This window comes from Molossus molossus, unplaced genomic scaffold (assembly GCF_014108415.1).
Source record: "Molossus molossus isolate mMolMol1 unplaced genomic scaffold, mMolMol1.p scaffold_m16_p_1, whole genome shotgun sequence".
NCBI classification, from domain to species: domain Eukaryota; kingdom Metazoa; phylum Chordata; class Mammalia; order Chiroptera; family Molossidae; genus Molossus; species Molossus molossus.
Window position 1 is genome coordinate 182732785 of NW_023425344.1, and position 13065 is coordinate 182745849.

Here is a 13065-nt window from a genome sequence, read left to right on the forward strand (position 1 = left end):
TTGTAAAATAGGATAGTGCTTTATAGGGTTGTCATTAAGGATTAAATGCAGATAATGGGTTAATGCAGATAGAGTACTTAGAACAGAGTTGTGAAACCATACCACAATCTAATTTTAGAATATTTTCATCACCTGCAGAATAAATCCCTTGACCATTAGTAGGTACTCCCAATTTCCCCCTTCCCCCAGACTTAGGCAACCACTAATCTTTCTGTCTCCATAGATTTGCCTGTTCCAGATACGTATTTCATATAAATGGAGTCATACAATTTGTACTCTTTTGTGACTGGCTTCTTTTGTTTAGCAAAATGTTTTCAGGGTTCATCCATGATGTAGAATGTGTCAGTACTTAGTTCCTTTTTATGGCTGAATAATATTCCCTTGTATGGCTATACTAGATCTTTTTCATCCATTCATTAGTTGACAAACATTTGGGTTGTTTTCATTTTTTACTATTGTGAATAATGCCATCATGAACATTAATATCCAAGTTTTGTGTGGGCATATGCTTTTATTTCTCTTGAGTTATGTACCTAGGAGTGAAATGGTAACTCTGTGTTCAACATATTGAGGAATGGCCAAACTGTTTTCTAAAGTGTGTTTACCATTTTATATATTCATTACCATGTATGAAAGATTTTAATGGCTCTACATCCTTGCCAACACTTGTTATTGTTGGTAAGTATAGCCAATCTTGTGGGTGTGAAGTGGTATCTCATTGTGGTTTTGATTTTCATTTCCGTAATGATTAATGATACTGAGCATCTTTTTATCTTCTTTTTTTTTTTTTAAATCCTCACCCCAGGATATTTTTCCACTGATTTTTAGATAGAGTGAAAGGGAGGGAGGGAGGGAGGGAGGGAGGGAGAGAGAGAGAGAGAGAGAGAGAGAGAGAGAGAGAGAGAAACACTGATGTGAAAAAGACATCAACTAGTTGCCTCTGCACAACCTGGACTGGGGCTGGGGATTGAACCTGCAACCCAGGTACGTACCCTTGACCGGAAATCGAACCCAAGACCCTTTGGTCTTCGGGCCAGCACTCTAATCGCTGAGCCAAACCATCCAGGGCTTTTTATCTGTTTTTTGACCATTTGCATTTCTGTAGAGAAATGTCTATTTGGATCATTTATCTTTTTAGTATTGAGTTTTCTTTTTTTTTTTTTTTTTTTGCATTTATCTTCAGATAGAGCGGGAGGGAGGTGGGGGAAGAGAGAGAGAGAGAGAGACATCAACGTGTGAGAGACACATCGACTGGTTGCCACCCACACGACCCCATCCGGGGTGGGGACAAACTGCAACCGAGGTACATACCCTCAGCAGGAACCAGACCTGGGACTTTCTGGTCCGCAGGTCGATGCTCTGACTGCTGAGCCAAACCGGCCAGGGCAGTATTTCTGTAAAAAATATGTTTTTATTGATTATTTTAGAGAGAGATAGAAACATCAATGTGAGAGAGAAACATCAATCAGCTGCTCCTGCATGCCCCCCACTGGGGATCAAGCCTACAATCTGAGCATGTGCCCTGACTGGGAATTGAACCAGAACCTCTCAGTCCATGGACTGATGCTCGATCCATTGAGCCATACCAGCTGGGCTAGTATTGAGTTTTATATAACAATTCTCCGACTTATTTTTTTGTCAGGTTTATTAAGGTATAAGTTACATATAGTAAAATTTAGGTGTACAGTTATAAGAGTTTGGCAAATTGTATGCACCCGTGTAACTACCACCACAATTAAGATATAGAAAATTTCCATCACTTGAAAAAATTCCTTTGTGACCCTTTATAGTCAGTCCTCTCTTCCTTCCCTACATCTCTGGCAACCACTGATGTGATTACTGTGTCCCTATAATTTTGCCTGTTACAGAATGTCAAATGGAATCATTCAGTATGTAGCTTTTAGTGTTTATTTTTTTTTATCTAGCATAATGCTTTTATTTATTTATTTATTTTATTCAGATAGAGTGGGAGGGAGAGAGAGGAAGAAAGAGAGAGAGACATCGACATGAAAGGGACACATTGAGTGGCTGCCACCCGCACGACCCAACCAGGGCTAGGGACGAACTGCAACCGAGGTACATGCCCTTAGCGGGAACTGAACCTGGGTCTCTCTGGACTGCAGGCCGAAGCTCTAACTGCTGAGCCAAACCAGCCAGGGCTAGCACAATGCTTTTAAAATTCATCCATAATGTTGCAGGTGTTAGTACTTTGTTCCTGATACGACCGATGTGTTAGGCATTAACTTGAGTGTGCATTTTATATGTTATTAAGCTTTATATTACTTCATGAAATAATAGGTAATGTTATCCCCATTTAACAGTTGAAAACACAGGTAAAGAGGTTTATTAGCTTGCTTAAGGACGTAAATGGCAGAACTAGAATTTGTATTTGGGTCTGTCTGACTTCAAAGCCTCTGTACTTAACCATTTTAATTTTTTTTCTTTATTGATTTTAGAGAGAGAGGAAGGGAGAGGGAGAGAGAGATAGAAACATCGATGAGAGAGAACATCAATTGGCCACCTCCTGCATGCTCCCCACTGGGGATTTGGCACACAATGTGGGCATGTGCTCTGACCAGGAATCAAACTGGCAACCTCTTGGTACATGGGTTGACATTCAATTACTGAGCCACACTGACCGGGCTGCACTTAACCATTTTAATATACTGACTGAATACTTCAAGTTTCATTTATGTATACTGGGTTTCTGTGGGTGTAGTTGGAATGCCTTTGGTATATTAATTTGTTAATCTTGGTTTATATTAATATTTATTATTAAAACTTAAAATCAGCAGCAGTTCATGATTCAACAGTAAGAATAGTGGTCATCCTCTCCTACTTGAGTACTGATACATTCTACATTTATTTTTTATTTCTTATTTGTGTGAGCCCTGAACCCAAAGTGAATAGTATTGTGGATTATAAGTGGTTAAAAAAAATAATACATGTTCATGATAAAACATTGTAGATAGGATATGCAAAGCAAATCTGCCCTTCCTACATTCTCTTATTCTTGTATTCTTCGGTATATACTAGGAAGTACACACATACTTACAGGCATATAGATAGAGACTTTTTTCTTTGCACTAGTGGATTCATACTATATACATACTTTTTTGCAACATGTTTTTTTACTTACTAGTATATCTTGGACAGTTTATAATACAAATCTACCCCATTCTTGCCCTGGCCAGTTTGGCTCAGCAGTTAGAGCGTTGGCCCATGGATCAGAGAGTCCCAGGTTCGGTTCCTGCTAAAGGCACGCACCTCGGTTGCAGTTTGTCACTGGCCCCGGTTGGAATCATGTGGGTGGCAACCAGTTGATGTGTTTCTCTCACGTCAATGTTTTTCTCTTTCTCTCTTCCTCTCTCTCTCCCTCCCGCTCTATTTGAAGATAAATGCAAAAAATGTTCTCAGGTGAGGATACAAAAAACCACACACACACAAAAACCAAATTTACCCCAGATGTACCATCATTTATTTAACCACATCTCTTTTGGTGGACATTGGTCGGTTTGGCTCAGTGGTTAGAGCGTCGGCCAGCGGTACTGAGAGACCCGGGTTTGATTCCCGCTAAGGGCATGTACCTCAGTTGTAGTTTGTCCCCAGCCCTGGTTGGGTAGTGCAGGTGGCAACCACTCAATGTGTCCCTTTCACATCGATGTTTCTCTCTCTCTCTCTCTCTCTCTTCCTTTTTCCCTTCCCACTCTATCTGAACAAAAATAAAATAAAAGAGATTGTCTCTCATATTTTCTTAATTTTTTAATCGTCACCCAAGGACATGTCCATTAATTTGAGAGAGAGAAAGAGAGAGAGAAACTTTGATATGTGTGTGAGAGAGAGAGAAAGAATGAAACAAACATCGACGTGAAAGAGAAACATCAATTTTTTGCCTCCCGTACGTGCCCTGACTGGGGATCAAACCTGAAACCTAGGTATGCTCCCTGACCCGGAATCATACCCTCAAATTTTTTCATATAAAGAGACAACGCTCCAACCAACTGAGCCACACAGTTGGGGGTAGATTGTATTTTATTGCTATTGTAAGCAATCTTTCAGCAGGCATCCTTATATATATCTTATTGAAATTATTAGGTATGAGCATTACATATTTTGGTAGACGTATCCTGCTCAGCTGTCAGAATTTCGTATCTCTTTACACTTACTTCCATCAGAGTAGGTGAGAATTCAGCCATATATCTTGGAATTTATTGGCACAGTTATTTGGTATATTAAGGTATTTCAACTGGGTAGAATTCAGAGTCTGTCCTTTTCCTAGTTTCACAGGGTAGATCAGCAACTGAGGTTTATTGGATTTAAGAGATTTTGGGATATAGACCTGACATGGGTGGATGGGCCCTTTGATTTAAGTGAGTCTCATAGCTGATCAGTGCCTTGGTTTCCATCTCTGTAAATGGGGATCATCATTTTGCCCTGTGCTTCCTGTGGGGATGATGGAGGATAAATGAGGTTATTTTAGGTAAAGTGTTTCATACTTTTTTTATCAAAGAATTTATGCATTGGCTTTCTTTAGAAGAAGAGTTATATGAAGTTGATTGCTACTTATATCCTTAGGTATACAGAAATGAGAGAAGCAGCTTTTCCTCCTTTGACTTCTTGGCAGAAGATGCCTCCACTTTACTAGTAGGACACTGGGATGGAAGTATGTCATTGGTGGATAGACGGACACCTGGAACTTCTTATGAGAAACTTATCAATTCTTCTTTGAGAAAAATAAGAACTGTTCATGTTCACCCACTGCATAGACAGTATTTCATGATGGCAGGATTAAGGTATGTTTTTCATAAAATTTTATGATTTAGACCTTTTTTTAAAAAAAATCCTTGCCTGAGGACATGCTTTTATTGATTTTAGAGAAAGAGGAAGGGAGAGAGAGAGAAACATTGATGTGAGATTGAAACATTTATTGGTTGCCTCCCCCCATGTGCTCAGATTGGTTATTAAACCTGCAACCTAAGTATGTGCCCTGACCAGGAATGGAATGGGTTGGGGCATCAACCAACTGAGCCGTACCAGCCAGGGCTATGATTTAGGAATATTAGTAATAATATTTCAATTTGGTTGTTAAATACATCTGACCTTTGTGATATTCACAGCTGAATAATTTTTCTTTCTACAGGGTTTTTTTAGTGTTATTTTTTTTTAAATGAGAGATTCTTTTGGATTTAATAAATAAAGTATTGAAACAAGTACACATTTTTGTTCTCCTTAGCATCAAATGCATTTACTTCTAGTCTTTTGAGAAGAAAACTTGTAAAAAATAAAAGTTATATGTGACTTATAACTTATTGGTCTGTGTTAATTATTTTCTTGGAGAGATTGGAAAACCAACTAGACTCTCATCTCTCTATACCCACTGGTTACATTGTTATGCTTTAGTTTTGGAATTTTTGTAATATTTTTAATCTTTACTAGTCTTTGTAAAATTAATGCAGGTTAGAGGGTACTGTCTTAAATGTTCTTCAATGTAGTGAGTATTTGAGTCTCTAATTTATGGTTAGCAATGTTCTAGAGGCTTACATGTACTGTGGTAACACTGAGCATTATTTCTTCGTTACAGCGATGTTCATATTTATGATGCAAGGCACCTGAATCCCAAGGGAAGCCAGCCGTTGATTTCTTTGACTGAACACACAAAGAGCATTGCTTCTGCTTATTTTTCACCTCTTACTGGTAACAGAGTAGTGACCACATGTGCTGATTGTAAGCTGAGGTAAATTGGGAAGACAGAAATATGTTGTTAAGGAATCTAAATTGTCTTTAGCTACTGTGTCAGTAAACTAGTAGCTTTCAATCACTGGTGCTATTGTTTTATGGCTATATCTAGGCTCCTGAAGATTTATGACCTATATTTGATGGCTCTTCAGCAGTTGTTTTTCTTTTTCTCTTCAGTTTTTTAAAAATATATGTTTTTGTTGATTTTAGAGAGGAAGAGAGAGAGAGAGAGACATCAGTGTGATAGTGTAACATCATTTGGCTGCCTCCCACAGGCACCGCAACTGAGGATCAAGCCTACAACCTGGGCACGTTTCCTGACCAGGAATGAAACCAGCGACCTTTTGGTGCATGGGATGATGGTCAACCAACTGATCCACACTGGCCCAGGCTTAGCAGTTTGTTTTTTTTAATCCTCACCCAAGCATATTTTTCCATTTATCTTCAGATAGAGTGGGAGGGAGAGAGAGAGAGAAACATTGACGTGAGCGAGACACATCAATTGCTTGCCTCCCTCACAACCCTGACCAGGGCCAGGGACCAAACTGCAACCAAGGTATGTGCTCTTGACCAGAATCAAACCTGAGACTCTTTGGTCCACGGGCCAACACTCTAACTGCTGAGCCAAACCTGCCAGGACAGGGTGAGCAGTTTTCGTATCTGGAATTTCCTTAATATTGACAAGGAAGGTCTGTAGCTATCCTGGGAAATCCACATCAGGCTTCCCTGTCAGCACTAAACAATTCCAGAAATTGCAGTGGAAGCAGGCTTGTGATATCTTGAAAGGGAAGTCATTTTAGCACAGGGAGAAGCTCTTACTTTGGAGATAGTAGGTTCTATTCTACAAGAATGAAAGTTGCAGAGTCCCAGGCCATGGGCAAGTAGAAAAGATAGCAAAATTGGGCTTCTATACAAACTAGTAGATATAGTTTTATGGTTTCAGCTTTGGTACTTTTCTATAGCTACATCCTAAAAGTGGTTTTAAAAATGTAACATAGCCTGGCCGGTGTGGCTCTGGTTGAGTGTCAACCCATGCACCAAGAAGTTGCTGGTTTGATTCTTGGTCAGGGTACATGCCTAGGTTGTGGGCCCGATCCCCAGTGTGAGGCATGTAGGTGGTGACCAACTGATGTTCTCTGTCATTGATGTTTCTTTTTATTTTTTATGTTTTTTTAATCCTCACCTGAGATATTTTTCCATTTGGGAGGGAGTGAGAGGGAGAGAGAAGGAGAGAGAGGGAGAAACATCAACGTGAGAGGGACCCATTGACTGGTTGCTTCCTGCATGATCCTGAGCACGGCTGGGGACGAACTGCAACTGAAGTAGGTGCCCTTAACTGGAATCGAACCTGAGATTCTTTAGTCTGTGGGCCAACACTGTAACCGCTGAGCCCAACCGGCCAGGGCTCTCATCGATGTTTCTATTTCTCTCTCCCTCTTCCTTCCTCTCTCTCTAAAAAAAAAAAAATTAATGTAATATAAGCCAGTTGAATAAAAAATAGAAAATAATGCCAATAAAAAAAGATGTGGAGAATGTTAATACAATCACAAAGGAAAATGATTTTGTTTTCTTCTCGGGTTTATGATTTTGCTTAACATTGCAAGCAATTTCTGTTTATGAGAGTTTTGCCTTAAGTGACTTTGTAATTCATTCATTATTTGTTGAACAAGGAGCTGTTGGATGTATACTGTGAGTCAGGCTCTAGAAAAGCATGTAATTTCTGTTTAGACCCATCTGTTGGGAAGAGCTTGGTCTACAGTGTGTAGCTCAGTTAATTTCTAGTGGTCTTTGAGTATTACCAGGTGGTACCTTAAGAGATTTAGTCACTAGGCAGTGGCAGCTTAAAGTGTTTCCTTTCCACCTCTGCAGTATCCTTTGTCTCAACAGCTACCTATTTGTCCCATTCCTGTTCATTTACACTGTAGAGTTTATTCTTACTACACTAGCTATTAGGGATTTGGCTTTCTAGTACAGTCGTCCCTCGTTTATCGCAGTTAATTCGTTCCAGACTCTAGCAGTTGCACCTGGTGTTGAAGGATTCCTGGGGTGCTCGAATACATAGGCCTAGAGTCCATATGAACAGTAATTTTAATTTTAATTGTAATACAGGGGTGTATAATTCACTCAGACAATCGAGCGTGTGCTATATCATTTTCACTGTCTTGATCAACTTTTTAATGAATATATTTGAAAAAACTGCGATAGAGTGAAGCCGTGAAAGTCGAAGTGCGAAGTGGCGAGGGACGACTGTAACCTAATAAAGCAATGAGCTCCAGTGCCAAGAAACTGTACTGGAATAGCTAGGTGTAAGGAGAAGGGGAAGGTGGTGCTGATATGGTTTGTTTCTTTCTGCCAGGGTACCTGGTGGAGGCTTCTGAACTCCTGCAGGTGCCTCACAAGAACTTCTCTTCTTGATTGGGTCTTAGACTTGCCAGCACCTGGAAATGACTATACCAGGCCCTCAACTGATAAGAAAATTGCTCTTGATGCAGCCATGTGCTTTTGCATTTTTAGACCACATACCTTATGTATGACTTATATTACTCTGAATCTGAATATAGTTTTAAAATCCAGATTATTATTTTATTTATTTTTTTATTTTTATTTATTTATTTTTTTAATCCTCACCCGAGGACATTTTTCCATTTTTTGTTCAGATAGAGCCGGAGGGAGGGAGGGAGAGAGAGAGAGAGAGAGAAACATCGATGTGAAGGGACACATCGAGTGGCTGCCACCCACACGACCAACCAGGGCCGGGAACAAACTGCAACCAAGGTACGTGTCCTTAGCGGGAACCGAACCCGGATCTCTCTGTACCGCAGGCCGACGCTCCAACTGCTGAACCAAACCGGCCAGGGCTATTATTTTATTTTTTGATTATTATTTTTTTAATCCTCACCCGAGGACAGTTTTCCAGTTTTTGTTCAGATAGAGTGGGAAGGAGAGAGAGGAAGAGAGAGAGAGAGAGAGAAACATCGACGTGAAAGGGACACATTGAGTGGCTGCCTCCGGCACGACCCAACAAGGGTCGGGGACAAACTGCAACTGAGGCACGTGCCCTTAGGGGGAACTGAACCCAGGTCTCTATGGAACTCAGGCCAGTGCTGTAACCACTGAGTCAAACTGGCTAGGGTGCAGATTATTATTTTAGAATGTACATTTTAAATTTGGAGTAATAGTGTTTATTTATTTATTTATTTATTTTTATCCTCGCCCGAGGACATTTTTCCATTTTTTGTACAGATAGAGTGGGAGGGAGAGAGAGGAAGAGAGAGAGAGGGAAATATCGATGTGAAAGGGACACATAGAGTGGCTGCCACCCGCACGACCAACCAGGGCCGGGGACAAACTGCAACCGAGGTACATGCCCTTAGCGGGAACCGAACCCGGGTCTCTCCAGACCGCAGGTGGACGCTCTAACCGCTGAGCCAAACCGGCCAGGGCTGGAGTAATAGTGTTTAAATAAATTATTTCTACAATACAAATAAACACTAAATTTTATAATATTCCTTGTAACTTTTGTTAAATATATTAGCTGAGGTTTATTAGCTCCTGACTCTATATATTTAAAAATAACAATCATTTCATGTCATGAACCAATGAAAAGGTTATTAAAAACGGTGATGTTTTTTTCAGAAAATTTGCAAGAAATAATAAAAAGAGTGTTACTTTATTCTTGTTCTTTATTTTGCAGAATTTTTGACAGCAGCTGTATATCCTCTCAGATTCCTCTTCTCACCACCATCAGGTAGGTTTCCAGATGCCAAATAATGTAGACCTTGAATTACTATGAGCTGTTTGTTGGAGTACATACATTAACTTATCTGATCGTCAAAGAGATGTAATAGGTCTGATTTTTGTGTTATATTGTGTAAGTGTCCCCATGTTCCTCTCCTATCCAGAAGAGTTAATGCTTCCAGGGTTCCTATGTTTATAAAGAGATTCAATCTCTTTTAATCAGTACTTGTTCTCTGAAGCTGGGTGGTTATTTTTGGTTAAGGCGAATGAATTTATTCCAACCTGCATTATTCATGTTATATTATTAAAGAAGACTGTAACCTGTTGATGAGGGTAGCTGAAGCTCTGTTTGTGCCTGTTTGTTCTGGGCTTAAGAGTATTTCCCTACCCTCCCACTTACTTTATTTCTTTGGTTACCCTCTATTTACATCTACTACTTTTAATGTATGTATTTTATACCAAATTTTACTCAAAGCCTTTTTCCTAGACATCCCTCTTTTCAGTATTTATGAAGTTGTGGACAGGGTGAACAATATATGTTGATTGTTGCTTCATGAGTTTTATAGTCTATAGAGGCTATATGTAAGTATATTTGTCTTCTTTTCCACAAATTTCTTCATTTCCTTTTTCAAACTTTATTCTAGTTTATTAGTTTCTAATTTGTGTATGTTTTTTTTAATCCTCACCTGAGGACACTTTTACATTTTTCTTCAGATAGAGCAGGAGGGAGAGAGAGAGAAAGAAACATCAATATGAGAGAGACACATGGAGTGATTGCCACTCACACAACCCCAATCGGGGCCGGGGACAAAGTGCAACTGAGGTACGTGCCCTTAGTGGGAGCCGAACCCAGAACTCTCTGGTCCATGGGCCAGTGCTCTAACCGCTCAGCCAAACTGGCCAGGGCCTAATTTGTGTTTTTTTTTTTTTTTTTTTATCCTCACCCGAGGACATTTTTCCATTTTTTGTTCAGGTAGAGTGGGAGGGAGAGAGAGGAACAGAGAGAGAGAGAGAAACATCGATGTGAAAGGAACACATCGAGTGGCTGCCACCCGTACGACCAACCAAGGCCAGGGACAAACTGCAACCGAGGTACGTGCCCTTAGCGGGAACCGAACCCGGGTCTCTCAGGACTGCAGGCCGACGCTCTAACCGCTGAGCCAAACCGGCCAGGGCCTAATTTGTGTTTTTAAAACATTTATTTAGGGTGATGATTCTGGGGTCAGTATGAATTTTCATTAAAGATAGCGCCATTGAATGGCAGTGGGAAATGTGGTTCTCTGTAGTCCATACTTCTTTAATAAGAAAGGGTTGTTAGTGCTCGCTTCGGCATCACATATACTAAAGTTGGAACGATACAGAGAAGATTAGCATGGCCCCTGTGCAAGGATGACTCTCAAATTCGTGAAGCGTTTCATATTAAAAAAAAAAAAAACCCAAAGGGTTGTTAATGATATGAAAGTATAGAGAATAAAAGGGCAGTATTTTTCTTTTTGCTATGAAGAGCTGTAAAGAGCCCCAAATGTATTTTTTAAATTTTAATTTGTTATTATAAACACACAACATTAAATTCACTACCTTAACCATTTTTAAGTGTACTGTTCAATAGTGTTAGGTATATTTGCATTATTGTACAACAGATTTTTAGAACTTTTTCATCTTGCAAAACTGAAACTTCTTTGTGCATTAAATATTAATTCTTTCTTCCCTCTGCCTCAGACCCTGGCAACCATCTTTCTAATTTCTATTTCTGTGATTTTGACCTCTTCAGATATTTTATATGAGAGGAATCATACAGCATTTGTCATATTGTGACTGACTTACTTCATTTATCAACATGTTCTTTCAGATCATCCGTGTTCTAGCATGTGACAGTATCTCCTCCTCTTTTTTTTTTTATCCTCACCCGAGGATATTTTTCCATTTTTTTGTACAGATAGAGTGGGAGGGAGAGAGAGGAAGGGAGAGAGAGACAGAAACATCGATGTGAAGGGACACATCAAGTGGCTGCCACCCGCACGACCAACCAGGGCCGGGGACAAACTGCAACCGAAGTACATGCCCTTAGCGGGAACCGAACCCGGGTCTTTCCAGACCGCAGGCCGACGCTCTAACCGCTGAGCCAAACCGGCCAGGGCTCTCCTCCTCTTTTTTAAGGCTGCATAATATTTCATGTATGTCTATACCTCATTTTCTTTATTCATCTGTTGTTGGACATTTGTTTTGTTTTTTTATCCTCACCAAGGACATTTTTCATTTTTTGTTCAGATAGAGTGGGAGGGAGAGAGAGGAAGAGAGAAAGAGAGAGAAACATCGATGTGAAAGGGACACATCGAGTGGTTGCCACCTGCACGACTAACCAGGGCCGGGGACAAACTGTAACTGAGGTATGTGCCCTTAGCGGGAACCGAACCTGGATCTCTCTGGACCGCAGGCTGATGCTCTAACTGCTGAGCCAAACCGGCCAGGGCTGTTGTTGGACATTTGAGTTGGTTTAATCTCTTGGCTATTATGAAAAATGCTGCAGTGAACATGGGTGTGTAAACATCTCTTCAAGATCCTGCTTTGAATATTTTTGGATAGATACCAGAAGGATTTTAATGTGTCATATGGTAATTCTATTTTTAATTTTTTGAGGAACCTTTATACTGTTTTTCCATAGTGGCCACAACATTTTACATTTCCACCAAGAGTGTACCAGGGTTCTAACTTCTATATATTCATCAATACTTGTTTTCTCGTTTTTTGTTTGTTTGTGATTATCCTAAAGGGTGTGAGATAATATTGTGGTGTTGATTTTCATTTCTCTAATGATTACTGATGTTGCAGATCTTTTCATATGCTTGTTGGCCATTTGTGTATCTTCTTTGGACAATTGTCTGCTTAAGTCTTTTGCCTATTTCTGAATTGGGCCATTTTTGTTGTTGAGTTGTAGGAGTTCCTTACATATTCTGCATATTAACCGCTTATCAAATACATGATTTGGAAACAACTGCCATTTTTTTTGTTTTTTAAATCCTCACTCAAGGATAATTTCCCATTTATCTCCAGATAGAGTGTGAGAGAGGGAGGGAGAGAGAGAGAAAGAGAAAAAGAGAAAAACATCAACGTGAGAGAGACACATCGATTGGTTGCCTACCACTCAGCCCTGACCAGGGCCAGGGACTGAACTGCAACCAAGGTCCGTGCCCTTGACTGGAATCGAACCCGAAACTCTTTTGTCCACGGCCCGATGCTCCAACTCACTGAGCCAAACCAGCCAGGGCAACATCTACCATTTTGTAGGTTGCCTTTTCACTTTGTTGTTTCCTTAGGTGCACAGGATTTTAAAGTTTGATGTAGTCCTATTTGTCTATTTTTGCTTTTGCTACATTTGGTGTCATATCCAAGAAATCATTGCCAAATCCAATGCCTGAAGCTTTTTCTCTATGTTTTCTTCTAGGAATTTTATAATTTAAGGTGTTATGTTTGGGTCTTTAATTCATTTTGAGTTAATTTTTACTGTCTAACTTTATCCTTTTGCATGTAGATATCCAGTAATTCCCAGCACTATTTGTTAGAGAGATTATCCTGTCCTCGTTTTATAGTCTT

At 39.9% G+C, this 13065-nt stretch overlaps 1 protein-coding gene and 1 non-coding gene across 3 annotated transcripts in view; both read left to right on the forward strand.

The window, feature by feature from the left end:
* Positions 1–13065, forward strand: part of WDR76 (WD repeat domain 76) — a 58064-nt gene that overhangs the window by 28608 nt on the left and 16391 nt on the right. For both annotated transcript variants that reach the window (XM_036266247.1, XM_036266238.1), the window contains exons 10-12: positions 4576–4793; positions 5582–5734; positions 9431–9484. In XM_036266247.1, coding sequence (XP_036122140.1) covers positions 4576–4793; positions 5582–5734; positions 9431–9484 — 425 coding nt within the window. The remainder of the gene's footprint in view (positions 1–4575; positions 4794–5581; positions 5735–9430; positions 9485–13065) is intronic.
* Positions 10792–10898, forward strand: LOC118621284. Its single transcript, XR_004957664.1, has one exon. It is a non-coding gene; the product is annotated as a U6 spliceosomal RNA (small nuclear RNA).